The 22,759-nt window shown below is 45.4% G+C and overlaps 1 protein-coding gene across 3 annotated transcripts; it reads right to left on the bottom strand.

The window, feature by feature from the left end:
- Positions 1 to 1,750: 1,750 nt before the first annotated feature.
- Positions 1,751 to 22,416, bottom strand: AK2 (adenylate kinase 2). Of its 3 annotated transcripts, XM_079776205.1 has the most exons (7): positions 22,262 to 22,416; positions 12,932 to 13,057; positions 11,315 to 11,425; positions 11,092 to 11,186; positions 6,540 to 6,612; positions 5,197 to 5,392; positions 1,751 to 3,210 (listed from the first exon to the last, which is right to left on the bottom strand). In XM_079776205.1, the coding sequence occupies exons 1-7, from the start codon at positions 22,358 to 22,360 to the stop codon at positions 3,206 to 3,208; spliced, it is 705 nt and encodes a 234-aa protein (XP_079632331.1). In that variant the 5' UTR covers positions 22,361 to 22,416; the 3' UTR covers positions 1,751 to 3,205. The 3 variants fall into 3 exon arrangements, with proteins under 3 accessions (XP_079632331.1, XP_079632330.1, XP_079632332.1); XM_079776204.1 differs by having other exon boundaries at positions 1,751 to 5,392; XM_079776206.1 differs by lacking the exons at positions 1,751 to 3,210; positions 11,092 to 11,186 and having other exon boundaries at positions 5,252 to 5,392.
- Positions 22,417 to 22,759: the final 343 nt, after the last annotated feature.

Genomic DNA, 22,759 nt, shown 5'->3' with positions numbered 1-22,759 from the left:
AGAACCAGGCAAGGGATGGGAGGGCACGGGGTAATTGACTCCTCTCTCCCACAGTAATTCCCCCTTCTGGACCTTCTGGGATAGGGGTGCTTCCAAGAGCTTTGCAAATCCAGTCCATTGGAGCTTCAACACCCACAGCAAGAGAGTCGGAGAGAACGGTGAAATAGAAAAAGGCCTTACCTGAAGTAGCGTTCCCCACTCGGGTTCTGCATTGTGACAGAGCAAACCTAGTCGAATTTCTTCTTTCATTCAGACCCCTGGCTCAATGACTTCTCTGCATCACAGGTGCCCTGAGAATCTTTCTCCTTTCTCAGCAAAGTGTCAAAGCAATTGGCGGCGATGAGGCTGGAGGGGAGCCACAGGCAGGCTCACTATGGTTCTGCCATTCCTGGATTGTCCGAACCTCAAAACGCATACGCATAACACAGAGATAATAATAGTACCTGCTTCAAAGGGTTATTGGGCATAAATAACGTATGCAGAACCTACTACACAGTAAGCATTAAATACTAGTATATGTTAAATTATTAATTATGAAAACACAAAAATACAGAATTCTGCACACAATTTCAGAGGTCCATGGACTTCTAGGGGATCTTCAGGTTAAGAATCCTTAGACCAGTTCCTAAGTCAGTGAGACAATAGGTCTTGCCAATGCCTACATTTTCTCTGTGAACTCCATCAGCATATATGCAGCACCAGTTGTATACTGGGAATCCTGGCCCAGGCCAGTAGATGGATCACCAGTGTTGTCAGCACACTTTGGGGGACAGGGCCCATTCCCATTCTGCTCATGAGGTAAGATGACTTGCCCAAGGTCTCATGGTGGAGGAGTGAGTTGCTGCTGTAATCTGTCTCCTGACTCATTTAGCTGTCTTCCTGAGAAAGGACCAGTGAGGCTTCCTGAGGCCCCAAACTGCTCCTCATTCCGCAACACTGCACATGAGCGATCCTAAGATGCACACGCGGGGTCATCAGACTGGCAGTGACTTCTGCACAATCAGTTCCGAGTGTGTGTGCATGAAAAAGAACTCATCTGCAGGGCGCTTCCTGCTGGAGAGCTGTGCAAGTTGCTAAACCACTTCAGCAACAAAATCAAGGCAACAGTTTGAGTCCTGCCTCTTGTGTGTGACCTCATGTCTTACTGCACTACTCTGAGTCTTGGTTTCTTCATCTGTGAGAGAGTATGACAGTTTCGACCGCTTAGGATGCTTCATGAGGGTCGTGAGGCCGGGGATGTGAAGCCATTGCACAGGCCCTGGCATGAGGGTCCTGCAGGATCACTGGTGATTCTTAGCTCATCCAATCTGTTTCCAGATGAAGAAACCAAGCCCAGAGAAGTGAACAAATAACAGCTCACTGGGCTTCTTTCAGCTTATTCCTTCAGCATACCATGTGGACTGGTTTGACAAACATTTCCCCGGTTTACATGATGATCAAGGTAGAGAAGAAAATTTTCAGGGGGCATTAAATAGCTCAGGGAACGAAGAGGCCACAGCAAATAAGTCATGTTGTCACCTGAACACGACTATGCAGAGGTGGGGAAGTGGTGAAGCAGGAGAAAGGAGTTGGCTGGGGAGGATTTAACACGCCAGTGACAACGCTGCTTCTCCCCCAACAGGAGCCTGAGAGAATGGCGGCCCTGCTCCCCCCGGTTTCAGGGAGCGCGGTCACTTCCCAGAAACCTCACTGGCACTGGCAGCCCTTCCAAAGAGGAGGGTTTCAGTTTAGTCAAACAATTTAAGCTCGTTTGTGTCAGGGAAGAAGTGGGTTTATAAAGAAGCAACCAAGGGTGTTAAAGAGGCATCTGAAAAGGCAGCCAAAAACCTAGCTTAGGGATTAGGACAGCTGGCTTTCTGGGCTGCGGATAACTGCCCGCTCAACAATTATCCAGCCCGGCAGGAAACAGACATTTTTCTGTGTATATTTGGATCCAAATAACACGTATTCTGTCTGTTACGTGCCAGGCAAAAAGCTTCTCCTTATAATCTTCATTTAATGCCAACGAGTCTGAGAAGGCAGCATCACCAGTCTCTTTTCAGACAAAACAGGAGCAGAGTATATGATTGGCTGGGATTTGCTGTACATCCCCTGAGCTCCAAGCACAGCTCTGTCTCCACTAGAACCAAGCTGCCCTGTCCATGGGCTCAAGAAAAGCCTGCATATGAGCTAAAGGTCGAGGGTGCAGGATCATCTTATGAGCACACACTTGGACCTTCCCACCTCACAGCTTCTAGTGAGCACAAGAAAGGGCTTCCAAGCCAGATCCAGAATTCAATGTCATTTTATTAGCCCAGATCCCCTAAAAAAGACCAAAAAAGCCACAACAGGGGATGCAAACTTTTACATACTTTATTGATTTAGGGGCCAAACAAGGCAGCATTTGGTCTTTAAGAAAGGCACCTCATTGAAAATACATCACAGTGCTGTCGAGTGATCCCAGTCACAGGATGTGAGGACCGGAAGGACAATCTTTGGATGATGTTGCTTAGGACACTTGCTCATTTATTTGAAGGGTCCCTTCACACACCATGGATGAAAGAAGGCAAGAGCGTAGAGTTGTGGCACACACTGGGTGGGTGCTGAGCACTCACCCATGAGAGCAGGTGGTAAGTCGGCAAGGGAGTGAGATCGGCTTGCCCACCCTCCCCAGACTCCTGTAAACTTGATTTGCTGGGCCACTGCCCCCAGGAGCACAGCCTGTATCTCTTTCAAATGTGGAGATGATTTTTTGATCACAGGCTGTGGGGAACCAGTGTCAGTAGTCAAACCCTCCTTGTCCCTGGTTATAGGACAGAGAGGACAACAGTTTGATTTCCTGCATTTCCTGGGCTGGCAACCCATGAGGTTCTGAGATAAAAGTTGAGGTCTCAGGGCACTGGCTTTAAAAAATATTGTCACCAGTCCCGAGTAAATGAAAACTTGATTCCTTAGAAATAGTACTGCACCTCCTTATTTCTACTTATATCCTCCAATCAGTCTTTAAAAAAATTAATTACTCACACTCTTTAAGACTCCTACTATATGCGAAAGAAATCACCTCACTACAACACTGCTGCCCTTCCAATATTTTTTCGTGAGCCCTTCATCACTCTTGATTCTCCATCCTTACCCTGACCACCCTTCCCCTCTGCCCAGCACCTAAAAGCAGGGATCACGCCGCGGGGTGATGAGCAGTGGTGCAGTCTCGCCTGGCCTTCTGTTACTAGGCTGAAATAGAGAGGAAAACAAGAGAGAACAAAATGGGTTTTTAAAAACCAAGTAAACATCAGAGAAGGCTGGCATGCACGCCCCAGCAACCAAATGCATTAAACACTGGACATTTCTCTGCCAGGTGAAAGCTCTCATGCTTGCCGAGGTTAAGGCTCTGGAATTAAATGAAGCAAAAATTGAATCCTAACCACCCCCACAAAAAGCATACCCATCCCCCCCCCCACATCTGGTTTTTACCCGCAGCCCAAATATCACACACGTGTTGTGCATGTACGCACAAGTAAATGTACAGGAAGGATGACAAATATTTAAGCAAGGATCATGCACGTTCAATTAGCAAACATTCAAGGACCTCTCAACTTTGAGGCCAAGTGCCTGCCACTGTCCCCGGTCAAAGGGGAGTAGACTCCAAGATTCACGAGGCCACCTCATCCAGGCAAGGATCCCATTCGCTGCAGACAGAGCTGACAGTTTTGGTTTCACTCCTTTCCTTTGCCCATTCTCAGAAGTCATGTGCTTCCCCGAAACACCACACACCAGACTGGGCGGAGTTGGTTTACAGCCAGGGAAACAAGGCAGAGCAGAGCCAGCAGACACTCACTTGAACCAGACAGAGAGAGAAGCAAGACAGCCACGTACCCACGCCCAGCTTCCAGGCAGAGGACAAGCCCTCCGGTAGTCCCAAGAGAGCAGGGGAGTTCAGGTAGGGGGCACTGGGCACTTGAGAGTCACTGCACTGTGTCAGCGGATGATTCCAGGGCAGGAGGCTTTATTTACTGGACCTGCCACTGATTTCCTAATGGTTTTTCCAGAGGCTGCTGCTTTCATGGGCCCTCCCAGCAGTCTGTTAATTTGTCCATTTGCCACGAATCACACCAGAGATCAAAAGGCACAGCATGGAACCCAGGAAATGCTTTACAGTTGGGGAGCTGAGGTTAGGCATGAAAGTTGGCTACTGTCATAGGTGATTTTATTTTTGGGTGATCTTTTCTTGGGGAGTCTGTGGCCACCATCATCATGAAGTAAGGGGCGAAGGATTGGATCTGGAAGGGAGAGGGTTTGAGTTTAAAAGGTATACATCTGATTTGAGTTTCATATCCTGGAGAGTAATTGGATTTGAATAAGTTCTAATCAAAACGAATCCAAGAATAGACTACCTCCAAATCACTGTTTTGTTCATCCTTGGAAACAGGCAAAATTAAAAATAAAAACAAAAGGCACCTTGAGGAAGCAGACTGACTGCTCTCAGATGCCCAGCTTGGGTGTTCAGAAGACAGTCTGAATTTAAAAGGACCTGTCATCTGGTTTAATTCTTTGGCCACAATTTGGTTTTCAAGCACAGGTCTCAAATGATCCCTACTTTATAGAACCATAATGCAGACCACAAAAATATTCCACCTTGGCCTGGCTCTTTCTCTGGAATCTGTAATTTAAGTACTTTTTGACTTCCATTTAGCGGGGGGGAAATCAATGAGTCCTGTCCATACACAGACTCATGAGGCTTTTCACCATGGGCTAGGAGACAGGTGGAATTCCCTGCCAACAATCTGCCACCAGGAACTTGGGCCCTGTCTGACTACACTTGACATTGGACTTCTAATCAGCTGTTGGAGATGGAATAAATATCAGGGAATGGGGTACCTGGCAGATATCTGAGGTAGTTTATTTTAGTAAAAAAAATCAAAAGTATGTCTAAAGAAGTAAACAGCTGGGAAAGCCACCTCACCTATAACTTAGAAAGTAGGAGAGTGTACACATACCTGTACCAACACACACATACAGATGAGATGAGAGTTGCACATACACCAAAGATACATCAAGCAAGTGCTTTTTTAATCAATACATCAAATGATATTCTAGCTGGCTTGAGGAAGCTTCCTTCTGCCTGGTCTGCCATTCCCACCCACTCCCTCAACAGGGATAGGAAGAAGAAAGAAATTCCTTTATAGACCCAACATTAGATAAACATAACCAAGTCTTTACATGTGGCTTTGGAGAAGGCTGCTAGAATGCTTGCAAACACAACATCAGGGGTCTGGGAGGCGTCGATGGCAGCGTGGATCCCTCGTTTCCTGTAGTACTCCACTAGTGGGGTAGTCTGCGTGTGGTAGCCCTCCAGGCGGATTTTCAAGGCCTTCTCATTATCATCTGATCTTCGGACCAACGGTTCCCCAGTGATCTGAGAACAGGAAGAGGACAATGGAAGGCCAGGACTGTTAGCCAGATGCAGATTTGAGCTGCTGTCTGATCCCAAAATCCATCAGAGGGAAAGACAAGACAATCTAGACCATACAAAATCAGGGATGTATTAGCAATTATAATCTTACTAGAGGCCCGATGCATGAAATTCGTGCAAGAGTAGGCCTTCCTTCCCCGGGCTGCCAGCACCAGTTTCCCTCAGGCACCCGGGACCCAGGCTTTCCTCTGGCTGCCGGCAGGCACCCAGGACCCAGGCTTCCCTCTGGCTGCCGGCAGGCACCCAGGACCCGGGCTTCCCTCACAGCCCCGGCTTCGTCCAGAAGGTCATCTGAAAGGACGCCCGGAAGGATGTCCGGTCTAATTAGCATGTTACACTTTTATTATTATAGATTTGCCTAAGTATTTTGTGTTTACTAGGGTGTCAGCCATCAACAATCTGAAAGGAATAAGTGAAGTGCAAAAGAACTCTGAATGGTATAACTACTCTGTGAAATGTGACAAAATTAACACATGATGGTGTTGTAACCGTATGAGCTGATGAACCTGTCTTACAGACAAAGGTTAATATAAGAAATTCTTACTATTGCTTGCATGCTCTAAAACATACAAAATGGACTACTTATGGCAAATGATACAGTGAGCATGTATGAGGCCCTCCCTTTTACACCTGCAAGCAATTAAAGACTGTCATAAGAATGTGACAGTCTAGCCAAAATATTCTGAATCTTCATGGCACAGGAGAATCACTAGAGAGAGGACATTCTGAAGGTCAACAAACTTCTGTCCAGTACTATCCTCTCCACCCTGGCTCTGATTTTGGGCTTCCAAGCAGCCCCCTCCAATTAACTGGCCATTTAGGTTGCCACGGTGTCTGAAAGGTGCTGTTCTGGACAAAAGACAGGTACAAACAGGGCACTGGGAAATAGCTGGCACTGATAGCCACCTCAGGGTCGAGCAATAAACCAGCTGGAGAGATGCTGTATAGATGAGCCACAGCCCATGTGGTTTACGTGACTAATATTTCTCATGGTTAAGTTAGTAATACTGGTAGACACAGAGGGAAGATGGAAAAAACAAAGAAAAAAAAAATAAAGGGGAAGGAAATTTCCTGTTCTGGGTCTACATACGTCATCTTTCATGGGCTCCTTTGGGGGGTTGAACTCCTCGTGGTAAGAACGGCCACTCAGGGGGTGAATCAGCCTGAAAGACAGCAAAGGAACACAAGTCAGGTGGCCTGAAAGTATCCTGAACTGCAGGGGTCTTCAAGATGATGAGCAGATTCAGGGAAGCTGGGGGCAGGACCTTAACCCAGCAGAGAATGCGGCTATAGGCTACTCTTGCTTAAGAAGATACTAGGCTTATGCCTGAGTGGGTATGTTTTCTATTCTGACCCCAACATTAAAATGAGTGTCCGGCTGAAGAGCTGGTATAACCACCTAATTCAGGACTTGAAAGAGGAACTCTGGTGCTGGTCTCACACAGCCATTCATTCTATTCACCCGTTTATTCAACAAACATTTACTAAGTGCCTAGTCCCATTCAGACCTTAAGCTGAATCCAGGGGCTACAGAGCAACCAGTCAAGTTCCCTGCTCACAAGCAGTGCTTAATTCAGTGGGGGAGGCAAATGTGGAAATAAATAACCACAATAAACCAGACAATCCCTTAACAGAGATTTGTGTAAAATGCTATGGGGGACAGAGGACAGAGAAACCAACCTTATTTTTTAACCTAGTTTGGTTATAAACCCAGAAAGGTGCTATTGGAAAAATATGTGCTATGGATGGATGCACACACCACCACACGGAGCAGCACCCGTTTGGGATCACGTAGATAAAAGAGGGCCCATCCACTGCAGTGGTCAAGGCGCTGGGAAAAGGACTCACTAAACAAGTCATGGAGTTAGGAGCCCAAGAAGCACTTGTTTGGCACTGGAGCGGCATCTGTGCTGTGCCCCCTGAGGCAACATGCCTGTGTTACTGATTGGGTGAGGCCCCGCCACAGGAGCCCCGAAACCTAAGAAGGGAAGGAGGCAGGCCAAACACGGCTCAACAGCCAGGGCCCACTTGCTCAAGCTCGTGTGGTTTCCCAAGTCCGTGCCAACCAAGGTCTGCCTATTTAATTGATGGCAGCTCTCCTCAAGGTCTATTAGACCAGAACGTCCCAGCATTTTTCAGCTCTTGGCATGCACAGAAATACAGTACTCAAGGTGCTTGCTCCTCCAGGGGACGTATGGCCTCCCCAGGCCTGCCCGCTGCTCTGATGGCTGAAGGGATCAATATCTCCGCTCATCATGTAGGAAAACTCTTGTGTTAGACTTCAGAGCTGCAACTGTGTAAAATATGAGGTTGTGTTTCAATAAGCGCATTTTTGGGGGGTCAAGTGGTCCGTTTATAGCATAAGATGGTTCATTTACAGCACTGGGGAGAGGAGAGGTGATGGCAGAGCAAATAAGCTGCACTGAGTGGGCCGGTGACTGCAAGCATGTAAGGTGAGGACGGGCCCTCCTGTATTTCAGCTGTGGGAGGGGTTCATCTGTGCACCACTGGGAGACCCAGGGGGAGGGAGAGTACAGACCGCTCAGCTTAGCCATAGCTTTCCCTTTGGGAATGGGGTGGTGGGGTGGCGTGAGATGTGGACCCTATTTCTTCACTTTCTGGAGAGCACAGGGCACAGAGCAGCCAGCTGGCAATAAACGTAACTCTCTCCTGCCCACCTCTCTACATCTCTTGCTCACTCCCACATTCCCTCAGCCCTCCAGTTACAACAATAGTGCTCCTTCCCCACTCACAAACATCATTTAAAGAGGAATGCAAGGCTCATTCCTTAAAAGGGAAAAAAAGAAAGCCCAATCTCCAAGTTCTCAATACAGATTTGGTCTTAAGTTCCAACTAAAACAGCTCTATGAGTCACAGAGCCTGGCCTCGAGGTGGGGGTGAAGATGTGGAGGGGTTGAGGCTGGGAATCTGCAGTCACTGGGACCTTGATTCTCATCCACGGAATGGGACGGTAGGAGACATTAGGCTAATTATACCAGAGAACCAACTGGTAGGATAATTAGGATACTAGAGAGCCAACACTGAATAGGTTAAAACCCCAAACTACCAACCATACTTATTCAAGAAATCAAACAATGACTCATAAATGTATTAGAAGAGAGGTCTGTGCTCATTCAGAAGGTATCTACAGGGGTCCTCAGCCTGTCAGATTTACATAAGATCCACATTAAACTGCTAGTTCCTGACTTAATCCCAGGAGGCAGAAAGCAGGCTCTGGTGCCAGCTCTGTCACTGACGTGCACAGGGAACTTGGAAACGACAGTCTGGCTGCCCCATTTCCTCCACTGCGAGGGAGGAGTCACAATAAACCACTCACTTCCAAATTGAGAGACGGAGTCTTCACTGTTTCACCCTCTACAACAACCCTGTAGTTTGTTCTTCAGAATCTCTATCCCCAACCAGCCACGCCCAGTTAAAAGCCTCCACCACTTCACATGTGGGCCAGTCAGGCTGCTAGGTGGAGTCCTTGTCTGTTTCTCCTTTCCCCATTTAGCCTGTATGCCAGGACCAAGCTAATGTTCTTAGAATGTTGTTTTTGCCACAATACCTAGTGGCTTAAGAACATGCCACGACTCCTGACTCTGTCACATCCTTGGCAGACCTTCCCCAGTCTAGCTCCCACCCTACCTTCCCAACAGCACTCATTCTACTGCCTAGCCTCCCCACCCTGTCCCCAGGCCATTCCTCCAACTCTGGACAGACCCCTGCCACCAACCCCAGCTAGAGTCCCTCCCCCAACCCATACTCATTGTGGCATCTATTCCCTTTGGGAAAGCCAACAAAATTTTCTTTATCCAGGAAGGTTAAGTTTGACATACACCTCTCCTAGGCAGCCTTCTCTCCCTCCTCTCAAACTCTCTTCTTGGACTTCCTACTACACTAAACAGCTCAGATTTCAGGTATGGTTTGTAAACTCCGAGGTCAGAGATGTGCATGATGTTGTTCTTTTATACCCTCTCCTGCTCCCTGCCCCAGAGTCTAGTACTGTGCTGAGCACAAAGCAGGCACTCAAGAAGCTGGCCCGACTGAATTAAAGGTCTCCAGTGTCACCTATTACTATTAACATTTGCTTTGCATACGAGGGACCCCAGGCCTGGTATGTCCCATCCTGTCAACCCTACCACTACATCAACTTTGTCTACCCTGTGCCAGGGGGGATACAAAGAAGGAAAAGTTCCTGTATTGAAGAAGCCCATGGAAGAGCTAGGAACATGAAACCTGGACACTTGAAAAGAAAATTAATGTAAGATGATCCCACTGTATCCAATATAACCTTAAATGAAACCGCCTCTATCACGCACTCTGCTGTCTGTTTACATGCCTGCCTCTCTCCTTGAAGATCTGGACTGCAGACACATGGAAACAATGTTCAACCTCATTAGGAAATCAGAGTAATAAAATTTACAATAAGAAAACAGTTTCCCCTTAATTAAATCCAAAAATTTACATGTATTATGATGGTCACAGCATCAACTTAAAAGTGAACAACTGGAAGAAACACAAATGTACAACAATAAGGAAACGATTAAGTAAATGATGGTTCATCTGTGAAAAATCATACAGCAAATAAAAATAATGGTCATGGATGTCTGGTTCCATGACGTACGCTGACCACCTTCCTGAGATTCCATTAAAATGGCCAAGAAATAAAAAAGCTAAAGCCCACAATAAAAAAGGGGTGGGAGGATCTATTAGTGGCTGAGAGCTTTCAACATATTTCTGGGAGGCACAAAGCAGATGGCAGAGTGTTTAGTAAAACAGGACAGAGGAAACTGCCTGCGATCTTTCAGAACCAACTCGTTTGGATGCAGTGCATATTTGTTCAATGTTGACTACTATAGAGAAACGAGCACTTTAAAACAAAACATGCATACACACAAAATAACAGTAGTTTTGGCTACAGTGGCTGTATCATGAGCAAAATTTCCCTTTATTTTCTAAACTTTGTGTAGATGGTCATATTACTTGTATAATTACTAAAAACCCTATAGCAAGGTATGGCAATTCCAACTGAAATCAGATTTTTAAAAGCACTAAAACAGAGGTACACATGGAAAGAATTTAACACTTCTTAAGCACCTACTATAAGCAAGGCTCTGAATGATGCACTTTATATGTTATACTAGAGGCCCAGTGCACAAAATTTGTGCACAGGTAGAGTCCTTAATGGCTGCCAGCTGCCAGCCAGGGCCTCCCTTCGTTCTACGCTGACCCTGGTGGTCAGTGCACGTCATAGCGAGCGATCGAACTCCGGGTCGAACTCACGAGGGGAGACTTTGCATATTACACTTTTATATATGTAAATAACATGCACAGTAGTTCCTCAAAACAGGTATTATTATCCCTACTCTAAATACGAGGAAACAGCTTCAGAGAGGTTAAGTCACTTGCCTAGAGTCAGAGTCAAAGGGTGACAGGACTGAGATGCTGTCTGACTTCAAATCCCTTGCTCTTCTTTCCACATCCCATCTCATCACCACATCAGCAGATGTCACCAAATAAAATCAATCCATGTTGAAATGGTATTAAGCTTCATGACTGGGATTAGGCAAGAGCAGTTCCCATGGTCTGACTAATCTCTGAAGAAGCATGAAAAAAAGGGACCTTCTAGGAACAAATACCTTCCTGTGATTCTCCGGATCAGCAGGGAGTCTGGGATGCGGAATTCAATCACAGAATCAAGCTTCTCTTTCCTCTTCTCCATGAGGTCGTCAAGCTGTAAAAGAGTGTGTGTCCCACCTAAGCTACCGGAGCTTGATCAGACCCATTTCCCTCAAAGGAATTAAGATATTAAGGGCGAGAGTTCATTATCATGCAATGGTGATACAAAACAAACCCACTCACCATTTCTGCCTGCCTCACAGTCCGGGGGAAGCCATCTAGAAGAAAACCATTTTTGCATGGAGGGGTGTCCAAATTCTTCTCAATGAGCTCCACGACCATTTCATCGCTCACCTGGAAGTAGAGGACAAAACAGCCTGGGGTTTAAATCCATAAACTAGGTTAGCGGTCACCAACCAGTGGACCACTGGTGGTCCATGAGGTCTGAAAGGTTGGCGACCGCTGAAGTGGGTGACATTAACCCAACTCCAGGGTCACAAATTTGTGTCTATATAACCTGACCACCTAGGAGACGGCGGGGGTTGACCAGAATGCAGAAAGGCTCCAACTTTCCTGTTTCCCAATTTTGATTAGGCTCACAGTTAAAGTGACCCAGGGACCCTGGACATGAGACAACAGAGAAGTTCAGTGATTGGCAAGATTGGGTTAGCATCAAGGAACTGAGGAGCCAGCCCAACACACCTTTGAGCCTTTGTGAAAACCCCAGAGGACCCCTCCCAGCTTTCAAAGACTGGTTTTCCTCCTGGGCCTCCAGAGAAAAGGTTCCCTGCTAGTATTACAGTGAAGGCTGCCCATCTTGGTAGCTAATGCTCTTATCTTCCGGGACCAGCTGTGAACTTGGGGACAAAGTGTAAGCTTTGCAACTAAGTGAAGGTTGGAGATAAGTAATCTCATTGCCACATCCCAACTTTTTCTCAGTACAGGATCTTCTGCCAAGACCCAAAGTCCAGAATAGCTAGCTTTCTAGCTTGACAGGGCCTCACTGACATGAAAGGAAAGCTGGAAGCAAACAGGCAAATGGACAGGTGGGCAGGGGTACCATTCCACACAGGCACTGACTCTCAAAGCCTGACAGGAAGCATTAATTTGGGAATGGAGGCAAAGCCCAGCACCTTCCCTACCATGTTAAATAAAATATAAAAAGGCCAGAGGGCCAAGCAAAAAATGACTTCTAAAGGTGATTTGCAGAAGCCATGTCCCAGAATAACTGTAACAATTAAGCTCTGGCACTAATCAAAGAAGATTTAGTAGATAACAGATTGTATTTGTCCAATCAGATTAACTGGACTAGAAATAAGAGAAAATACTATTATATCTCCCAAACAGGAAGGATTACATCTGCCAAAGCAATTCCTCTGATATCGACACAGAACAGAGTCATAAAAGTACATTAAAACTACCCTGTGGCTCCTAAGTCCTTTCTTTAACACATCCTTGAGTTCTGGCCTAGCGATGATAGTTTCATTTTTGGCCCTAAAAATTGGGTATATTACACACTGCATCAGCACAGAGGAACCTCCAGAATACTGTGAATAAAATAAGTGCCACAAATTCAGAACAAACCAAGTAACCTGCTGCTCTAAAAGCTCCTATGATGTGCCTGTTTGTTCACATGCCCTGGAGCACAGGGCTGTCCAACAGAACTTTCTAGTGATGGAAACATCCTGTATCTGTGCTGGCGAGCAAATTCGTGACATGTGGCAAGTGAGACTGGGAACTGGCTTTTACATGAAATTGAATTTAATTTCTACAGCTCCACAGGACTGGTGGCTACCATATGAGGCAGTGCAGACCTAGACTCTGAGGAATATCAACATTCACTGGTACCACCAAACCTACCAGTTTCCCGGCATCCATAGTTGCCTTTAGCTTTTTCCCCAGTTCTGAGCCAGAAGCCACCATGGCCCTCAGCATGTCCCCAGTAGCCAGATGGCAGACACAGAAGTTTTTGGCCAATTTGGGTGCCTGTGGAGGGGAAAACAAAAACCAAAATCCAGTTACCACTGCAGGCCTTAGAGTCAGACTTCCTGGGTATGAACCTGAGCAAGGAACTTATTGGCTGTGTGAATTTTGGCAAATGCCAACTTTCTTACCTGTAACAGGGATAAAAGTACCTGTATTATAGTCTAACATATAATGATATGATGTAATACATGTAAAGCACTTAAAGCAGTGCACCTAGCACACAAGAAGCTGTCACAAATATTAGTTATTTTCACTCCTTCCGCTAGATACATTAGTGACATATAAGCCTCAGTTTCCCCACTACAAATGGGAAGAATAAAAAAAGTAGTATCGATACTTCACATGGTCACTGTGAAGTCTGAGTTCATGTATATAAAGCACAATGCCTGGCATGTAATGTGTTGAATGAATATTTGCCAAAGGATTGAATGTGTGATTGTCAAGTGTTGTGGCCACTGGCCTAGAGGCAGCCGCGGCAAGGTGAAGAACACAGGTTTCCCGCAGGCATACAGTTCTTCCCCTTCCCTGGCACTAGGTAGCTGCATTATCTTGGCCAAATCACGTAACCTCTCAGAGGCTCAATTTCCTCATCTGTTTAAAATGAAGCAAAAAGGCTCCATCAAGGAAGGTAGCTGTGAGGGTCAGATGAAATATCTACAAAGAGCACTTGACCAACAGTAAGCGCTTGTTAGTTTTAGGAGGCAGTAAGGCCTTTTAGCTAAGAGCATGGGCTTGAAAGTCAAACAGCCTGGGTTTCAGACTTCAGGCCTACCAACGGCTAGATAGAGATATGTTACTTGAGAAAATTATATCACCTTTCTAAGTTTCAAATTTCCTCTACGTAAACTGGAAATGGTAATAGAACCTACACCACTGGGTTCATGAGATTATACAGAATTCGGCATTTGCAGGGCCAGGCTCATAGTAAGTGCTCAGTGAACATTAGCCATTACTGTAACCTCTAACCTAAGTCCATATTCATTTTTACAGAAATGAATTTACTCATTCATCATATTGATGTCTCTTTCAAGAACCCTCCTGGGAGCCAGGGAAACAGATGAATAGGAGACAGATTCTGTCCTCTGTGAGTTCATAGTTTGGTGGACTACACATCAGATTGAAGACTAGGAACAACAAGAGACCCTGGACAGTTCAACACTGGTTGTGAACAAAACAAACAAAAAAACTTGCATCAATTCAAGGAGCTTAATAATTAGCTTTCTGGCTCACTTGTTTTGTTAAAAAAGTAGGCTTGGATCCTTGTTCAAACCAGTTATTGGGAGTTTTCGTAGGTGCACATAATAAAAACTTAACAGATGGGACCCAATGCAGCAAATTCTGGTTTGTGATTCATGGAATGATTCAGTTCAAGCAAAGAAATGACTTCAGAGCAAAACAGAATCCAAATCAGGTGTTAAAAGCTCTGGAAAACTAATGAAGGTCAGGACCCTCTGGCCATGGTAGACCTTCTGGCCTTCCAGACTGGACCAGTGGCCACATACCCAGAGAACTATGCTTGCCTGCCAATCTTCTCCTTGGTTGTTGAAATTAACTTAGGTGAAAAATGTGAAGGTCAGGTTTGTTCAAGGGGAAAGGCTGACGAAAACACCAGAAAAGTGCTGTTAGCAGCATAAAACCTGACTGTTCTATTTGTATCCAGGCCACCCCCCAAACTACAGGACTCTTCTGGGCTGTTGCAGGTGACTGGATTCTACAGCTACAGGGAAGAACATTCCAATAGGGAAGACATGTCATTGCAGACTAACTATTCCCTGCTGCTGCAAGGGAGTCAGGGTGATGGACTGCAAAGAGCTCAGACTCAGGAGTCAAGACAGATCTGCACATGAATCCTGACTTAAAGCACTCAATATCTGTGTGACCTTGGGCTAGTTACTTAACTTCTTAGAATCTCAGTTTCCTCATCAGTCAAATGGGATTATGGATAACATCTACTTCTTAGAGCTGTTGTGAGGATAAAATGAAATAAGGACTCAAAACATCAGACACACAGTAGGCATTCAATAAACAAAAGACCTCCTTCCTTTCATGTCTTTTTTTTTTTGCATTACTCTCTTTTAAAAAAGATATTTTTATTGATTTTTAGAGGGAGGAGAAGGGAGAAGGAGAGATAGAGAAAGATTGATGTGAGAGCAGAATATCAATCAGCTGCCTCCTGCACATCTCCTACCAGGGATTGAGCCCACAACCGGGCATGTGCCCTGACTGGGAATCGAACTGGCAACCTTTCCGTGCACAGGACAATGTACAACCAACTGAGCTACACTGGCCAGGGCTCTTCTTTGCTTTACTCTTTACTTGCAAACTACAGAAGAAGCTTGATGAAATAACTTTACCATATTCCCCTCATACTTCAAGCTTTCGCTTTAGAGCAATGCTACTCCAAACCACAAGGGGGGCCATGGAGGGAGGGTGCTTCTAAAATGCAGATTCTGGTTCTATAATATGGGGCCTGAGAACATGTGCTTTTAAAAAATATATTTTTATTGATTTCAGAGAGGAAGGGAGAGGGAGAGAGATAGAAACATCAATGATGACAGAGAAGCAATGATCGTCTGTTTCCTGCACACCCCTCACTGGGGATTGAGTCTACAACCCGGACCTGTGCCCTAACCAAGAATTGAACCCATGGACCATTGCTGAGTCTGAGAAGTAGGCCCATCACCTCTATGAGAACCCTGTGGGGAAGGGGATGGACTTTGGAAGGCGGGCGTGGGTAATAATGGCTAAAACCAATAGGGAGACAGAACAGTAGCTTTAGTGCTCTCAAACTTCAGTGTGTTATCACAATCATCTGGGGCACTTGCTAAAATACATAGCCAGGCCCACCCTTAAAGTTTACGGCTGAGTGTGTTGGGATGCTGATGCACACAGTCTGTGAAGCCCTGGGGAAGTGGGGGCAAGACTGGGCTTTTTAGTGGGACAGATCTTGGGTGGGCACCAGATTTACAGTTTACTCACTGTATCCCTTGAACAAGTTATGCAGCCTTCTTAAAGCCTTGGTTTCTTCATCCCTAGATACAGACAACCATATCCATCTGCAGAGCTGTTGTGGGGATTTAATGAGATTATATATGCAAAAGCATCCAGGATAGTGCCTGGCATTTAGGGAAATAAAGGGAAGCTATCAGTTCAGGTTTGATTTAATCTCAAACTTACTTGTGACATCTTTCTGAATCCAGTTTTTCCGGCTCCCATCTCTAAGGTTCCTGAATATGTAGCTAGAACCATCTCCTAAAACACTGTTGGAAAGGTTATGCCACCCCATTCCTCTACCCACAACACACACATTCAGGAGGCTTCAATGTCTCCCCGGTGCAATGGGGAAATCCATATATCTTAGCCTAGCACTCAGTGTCCTCCACAATCAACTTTCTAGACCCCCAAGTTCTTCAAATTTACCCCCACAAATCCCATTCTGTATTCCCTGCACGGCTGCAAACAGCTGCTCTATGTATAATTCTCAGACATAAAATAAGTCTCTCCATGACATTAGCTCAAAGCTCCTCTCTATGCAGGAATACCGTTTCCCTTCCCCGTAGTCAAATTCTGAGCTTATCTCTCCCACCCAATTATCCCTTCTTCCTCCAAGAAGTCTTAACATCAGCAAACTTTGAGTGTTTACAACATGCCAAGCAATTTTTCCATGTGTTGTTTTATGGTATCTATATCCATAATATATTACAAATCCATGAGGTAGGAATTATTTTTATCTACATTTTACAAATGAAATTCAGAGGCTAAGTTGCCCAAGATCACGTAGCTAGTAATAATAGTTAGCAACAAGCCTCAAGACTGTGGAGTCCTAGCTCTTAACCATGATGCTATAGGGCAGTGATTTTCAACCTTTTTCATCTCGTGGCACACATAAAATTACTAAAATTCTACAGTACACCAAAAGATATATTTTTTTGCCCAACTGACATTTGATTCATTCACACCAGACAGCTATTGTTGTGTTAGCTGTCATTTTTAAAATATGACAATCTAGGAAAAAAGAGGTCAGTGCCCGACTAGTCGGGTATTGCATGTTTTAAAAATTCTTGCGGTATACCAGTTGAAAATCGCTGCTAGATGGCCTTGTTAAATCACAACCCAGAGCCTTAGTGGCTGTCCTTGGGAAAGTGAGTGTGTGGAAGAGAGCACAGGAGGACATCAGACCTGGCAATGCTGTTTTTTGCTATGGGTGTAAGCTACACAAGTGCATTCATTCACATTGTGAAATTTCATCAAGCTGCTTGCTTATGACATTTGCATCTGTCTCTCTATATACTTCAATATAAAAAGTTTTTAAAAAGCACAGAAACCTGTGTTTGAATTTCAGCTCTGCCTCTTAACTTACCATGTAACCTTAGGTCAGAGATTCTTTGAGACTGTTTCCTTGTCTATAAATTGGGGATATTATTACCAAAATCACTGATTGGGTAGGAGGAAGAACAGAAGACTGTCAACAAATTCTAGTTCTTGATCTAATCCTGAACTAACCTAGTCACTCACCTGTCCCTTTCCACATGGGACTTTGCACTAGCATGTACTGTTTGCATGAATGTTCACTTCTGCCCCTATACCCTAACAGCAACAATGTAAGGTGGTGACTCTGCTGCTCAAGAATCAATTTGAATTCAAATCCTGCCCTCGCTACTGTGTGAGCATCTTGGGGGAAGATACAGCCTCTGGGCTTCAGTTTACCAGTAAAAAGGCTTGGATAACAGGACCTACCTCTTAGGGTTGTGGCCTTAAATAATAGAACACATGTAAAGTCTTTGGCCGGGAGTCTTTTACATAATCGAGCAAAGGGTGACTATTTTGTATATTATACCTCCTCCTCCAGGGCAAGGGCTGCTCTCTCCATCTTCAGCACCAAACTTATCCAACAAAACATGCATAGGGCAGGAGAAAAATCTAACCCAGGGCAGCAGATAGCAGCAGAAAGAGCAGGAGCTCTTGAGTCACGCAGGTGCAAAATCTGCCAAGTACTTGCTATGTCACAGAGAGGACAAGCCCTTTGAACTTCAGTTTCTCTAACTGTAAAAGGGGAAATGAGTGTCACTGTGTGGACATAACTGACAGAGCCTGACTTGCAAGATGACAATTAACTGCTTAAGTGTGCCTGGCCTTGATTTGGTATAGATTGGACACATGGAAAAAATGTGAAGAGGGACTGGCAAAGAAAACACAAAACACATCTATGTTTTGGCCACACTGTAGGAACATCCAACCCCAAAAGGAACACAGGGAAGTAAGCTCATTTAAATAAAATAACCCATGTATTCTAGATGTTTTAAACATCATTAGTTAATGAAAAAGCAGGTAGTTCCTGGCCAGTGTGGCTCAATGGTTGAGCACTGACCCATGAACTGGGAGGGCACTTGCCCCAGTTTCGGTTGCAGGCTGGATTCCCAGTGGGGGGCGTGCAAGAGGCAGCTGATCATTGATGTTTCTCTCTCTATATATCTCCCCCTTCCTCTCTCTCTAAAATCAATTTTAAAAACACATTTTTAAAAAAGAGTTTTAATAGAAAACATTTAATTACAGTCACGCCAGCATAAAATACATTAAGTGAGTTATGCAGGTATAAAAAGATGTACTAATGGGAAGAAAACAAACATTACTGAGTAGGTACTAAGCACAAACCTAGGTTAAGGATTTTACATCAAAAACTTGCAAACATTTACCAACAGGGGCCAGGCAAGCAATACAAATGAATGAAGTGGGGGCAAATGTAAGAGGACTCTGCAGGGGACCAGAGAGCACATGAGCCATCCTAAGCAGCCTCACCATTCAACTGCATGCCAGGCCAGATTGGAGGCCCAGAGCTACCAGATCTGACTTCTCAAGAGAAACTAGAGCTCTGGATATTAAGTGAAATTTCACAACTGAAAACTGTGTGGTCAACTTATTTTATTTATTTATTTATTTATTTATTTATTTGAGAGAGAGAGAGAGAGAGAGAGAGAGAGAGAGAGAGAGAGAGAGGTGAGAGAGAAACATCAATTGGCCACCTCCTGCATGTTCCAGACCAGGGATTGAACCTGCAACCTGGGTATGTGCCCTGTCCAGGAATTGAACCTGCTACCTTCTGGCATACAGAATGGTGTTCTAACCAACTGAGCCATATAGGCCAGGGCTCAACTTATTATTTTGGAAGTCGACAAATAAAGTAAACAAATCAGAGCCCTGGCTGGTAGCTCCATTGGTTAGAGCATTGTCCTGTTATGCCAAGGTTGCAGGTTTGCTCTCTGATCAGGGCACATATAAGAAGCAACCAATTAACGCATAAATAAGTGCAACACAAATCGATGATGTTTCTCTGCCTCTGTCTCTCCTTTCTTCTCCCTCTAAAATAAATAAATAAAATTAATTTAAAAAGAAACAAATCAAGCATTTATCCTGCCTTTTCTATACAAACCATACCAAATAGCAGGTGAGAAGTTTCTCTTTATAGAAACATTTCAGTTAATAAACAAAAAGAGAATGATATAATTAGAACAACACCATTTTGCCACCCACAATGAATTCTGGAACCGGCATCATCAGAGACAAGCAGACCTGATGTGCCTCCTAATGCAGAGCACAGCACCACCTGTGATGTAGGTGAGCTACGAAATTGAACTCAGGTTTGTTAAGTGTATGATTAAACTACCAATTTACAGGAAATAGAGAGGAAAGGGGAAATTGTTAACTATGCCAGGGAGATACAATAAAAAATTCCCAGAAAGAGGGACACTTCTAGGACAAACAACTCAGTTTCTCCCACAAAAACAAAACAAAACGGCAAAAACAACAACAAAACAAACCTACAACCAACAAACAAACAAAGCTAGGAGGAAAGCTGTAAATTAAGACTTACAATGATCACATTTGTGAGACAAAGGGAAATGTGAACATTGACTACTAATAAAAATTGTTAATATTTAAGGAAATATTGTGCTTGTTTACAAAAAATAATTTATCCTTTATTTTTTTCATTTTTTTATTAAAATAATTTATCTTTTAAGAGATACACACTGAAATATTTGCAAATGAAATGTTATAATGTCTGGCTGCTGCTTTAAAATACTTTGAGAAGGGAGAGTAAATGGGAAGGAATGCCCACCAGCTGATGGTGATTAAGGCTGGATAATGGGTGTATGGGAGCTCATTATACCATCCTGACTTCTTTTGTGTATTCAAAGTTCATAATAAAGTTAGGGAGCATCTGCAAGGCTAAATGCTGCTGTAGGCTGCCACTTTGCAACCTCTGATTTATGAACTTTTTTTTTTAACTCCATAAAACTACAACCACCTATTGTTCCAATTATGAAAAGCTGTATAGAGGTTAAGTAACTCATGTAAATCTGACCCTTCCTTCCAGTCCCAGCTCTAATTACATCTCTCTACTTCAAGTATGCTTGCTCTACTTCTACAAAGCCTGACCAACACCCACATTTCTGCACCCTTAATATATCAGCTCATAATTTTCTTCAACTCTTTCCGATTACATCATCTATATTGAAATACATCTGAGTTGGGAGGGTGGGGAGATGTGTTACTAAGATGAGGGAGTCAATAACTATTGAACACCTACTATGTGCCAGGGTGTCATTAGGTACCTACAGGTGCTTTACACACACACACACACACACACACACACACACACACACACAACATTATCTTCCCAGATCCTCGTTTTGGTCTACATGGGCACTGCTCTATCTAAATGAGTAAGGTAGTAAGGTAGGGGACCTACTTTTCATGTGAGAACACTGAGGTTTGGAAGTTACAAAGTTTGCTAGACTATAAAGCCTTTGTCCCAGCACTGGGCTGGGTTAGCCATTTCACCACTACCGAACTTATTAACTTCAATATGAACTAAGAAAAAATAATAACCAATGCCTTTGAGCTACCCTGTTTATACTCACAGCAAAAATCTGCAGAGTTTAAGACAACAGGTTACCTAGTAACTGAGGGTGGTAGCAATAGGAAAGAGGAGACTCCAGTGTTATTAAGGGCAGGTGGATTAGGCAACAGTGAGTTCCAAGGATCAATCAGCTCTGGCTAACGAGAAAAAAGGTTAAGTGGTCCTTCTTGACCTAGTACCCAGAGCTAAAAAGCAAAATCACAGGAATGAACTGAATCTCCCAGATGTCCCTTCTCATCATCCACATGAACCTATATTCATCCATGTCCAGTATCCCCATCAAGTACCAAGTAATGTGCTGGGTGCCACAGGGGTCCCAAGAATGAGCAAGACAAGATGATCTGTTTACCAAGACTTTGCAAGCATAGTAAGAGGAGAGTGGGCACAGCGCAGTCCCCAGAACCCCATTCATTTAGCAGCAAGAGCCTGGGGCCTGGGTGGGGGAGGGGAGTAATGCCAGACCTTAGACCGAAGGGTTGATAATCCAACCTATGGGCTTCCAAATCCTAAATAAGATCCTAAATCCCAACACTGATCTATGGGCCCATTCCATCGCAGACACCCAGTGAGGCCTCACAGTCTGCCAGGGCAGAAGGTAACTTCAGACTCCCCATTACTTGGAGCCCCAGGGCTCCTGAGGTTCCAGGCTCCATTAAGTCAATTTTGCTAACTTTGGAAAGCCACCTGACCTCTCCGGGCCTGTTTTCTTACCTGTAGATTGAGGTACCCTTTCCCACCCCTCCCCCTCCCCAGCTTAACTGGTTCACGCGGGTCACACCTCCCTCCTCTTAGCAGTAGCACCATCAGCATATGCCAGCTCCCACTCGGCCCCGTGCGGGAGATGCTCCGCGCCTTCAGTCATTAATCATTGTAAGAAACGACCCCCTACCCCGCGAGCCTGGAACGTAACCCCGGGCAATTCACCCCCAAGCAGCAGGGAATCTGGGGTCCCTGCCACCACTCGGGCTGTAATCTAGACGTCTCAGCCCAGGGCTCGCCCTACCCTTCAAACCCGCTCAGCTCCTAACTCCTTACGAGGTCGAATCAGTCCTTAGACCTCCTAGCTCCACACCTCAAGCCCGGATCCCTCAAGAACGCTAATCCTAACTCACACCTCCCCGACCTCCAATTAGGACCCTCCCCCAAAAGCCTTGCCAGCATCCAGACGCGGGCCGGAGCGCCCCGGGAGTCAGCCCGCGGCCCCTCGCTGGGGCCGTCCGGACCTCCAGCTGCCCTGACCTTGGGGTTCCAAGGGCTCCGCCGTCAAGCGCGGCCCTTCAGCTCACCTGGGTGCCCTTGCCGGCCCCGGGCGGCCCCAGCAGCACGGCCCGGATGCCTTTAGGACTCTCTGGGGCCGGCTCGGCCGCGGGAACGTTGGGAGCCATGGCTGCCGAAGCCTCCCACTGCTAACCGCCTGCACACCTCTCAGGTCCAGCGCTTCCAGGCCTGCGCGCCACGCACGCACGCACGCACGGCCCGCTCGCCGCTCACACTGGCCCGTCTTCACGTCTGTCAGTCCCTTTTTCCCGCCCCTGAGCGCGACGGACACTCTAAGCTACCAACCACGCGGCAGGAGTAAGGAAGGGGTGGGCCCTCGTAAACTGAAGGGGGTGGGGCTCGCGGCGGGAGTGCCGAGTGGGCGGGAAAAGGTGAAGCAAGGCAAGAGGGCCTCTGGGAGTAGCTCTGGGTAGGCTTTTTGACAGTTAAAGACGCCGGCAGCTCCAGTGATTCCTATGAAATTGCCCGTGGGAGTGTAAATGGGTGAAATTAGTTTTAGAAGACAA

This window comes from Cnephaeus nilssonii (assembly GCF_951640355.1).
Source record: "Cnephaeus nilssonii genome assembly, chromosome: 7".
NCBI classification, from domain to species: domain Eukaryota; kingdom Metazoa; phylum Chordata; class Mammalia; order Chiroptera; family Vespertilionidae; genus Cnephaeus; species Cnephaeus nilssonii.
This window is presented reverse-complemented; position numbering and strand designations above follow the sequence as displayed.

Coding starts and splice junctions, on each gene's coding strand:
- AK2 (XM_079776204.1), bottom strand. CDS start 22,360: ATGGCTCCCAACGTTCCCGCGGCCGAGCCGGCCCCAGAGAGTCCTAAA. Junction 11,187..11,314: donor CTGTGAGGCAGGCAGAAATG/GTGAGTGGGTTT, acceptor ACTCTTTTACAG/CTTGACGACCTCATGGAGAA. Junction 6,613..11,091: donor ATCCGGAGAATCACAGGAAG/GTATTTGTTCCT, acceptor GCTGTCTTTCAG/GCTGATTCACCCCCTGAGTG.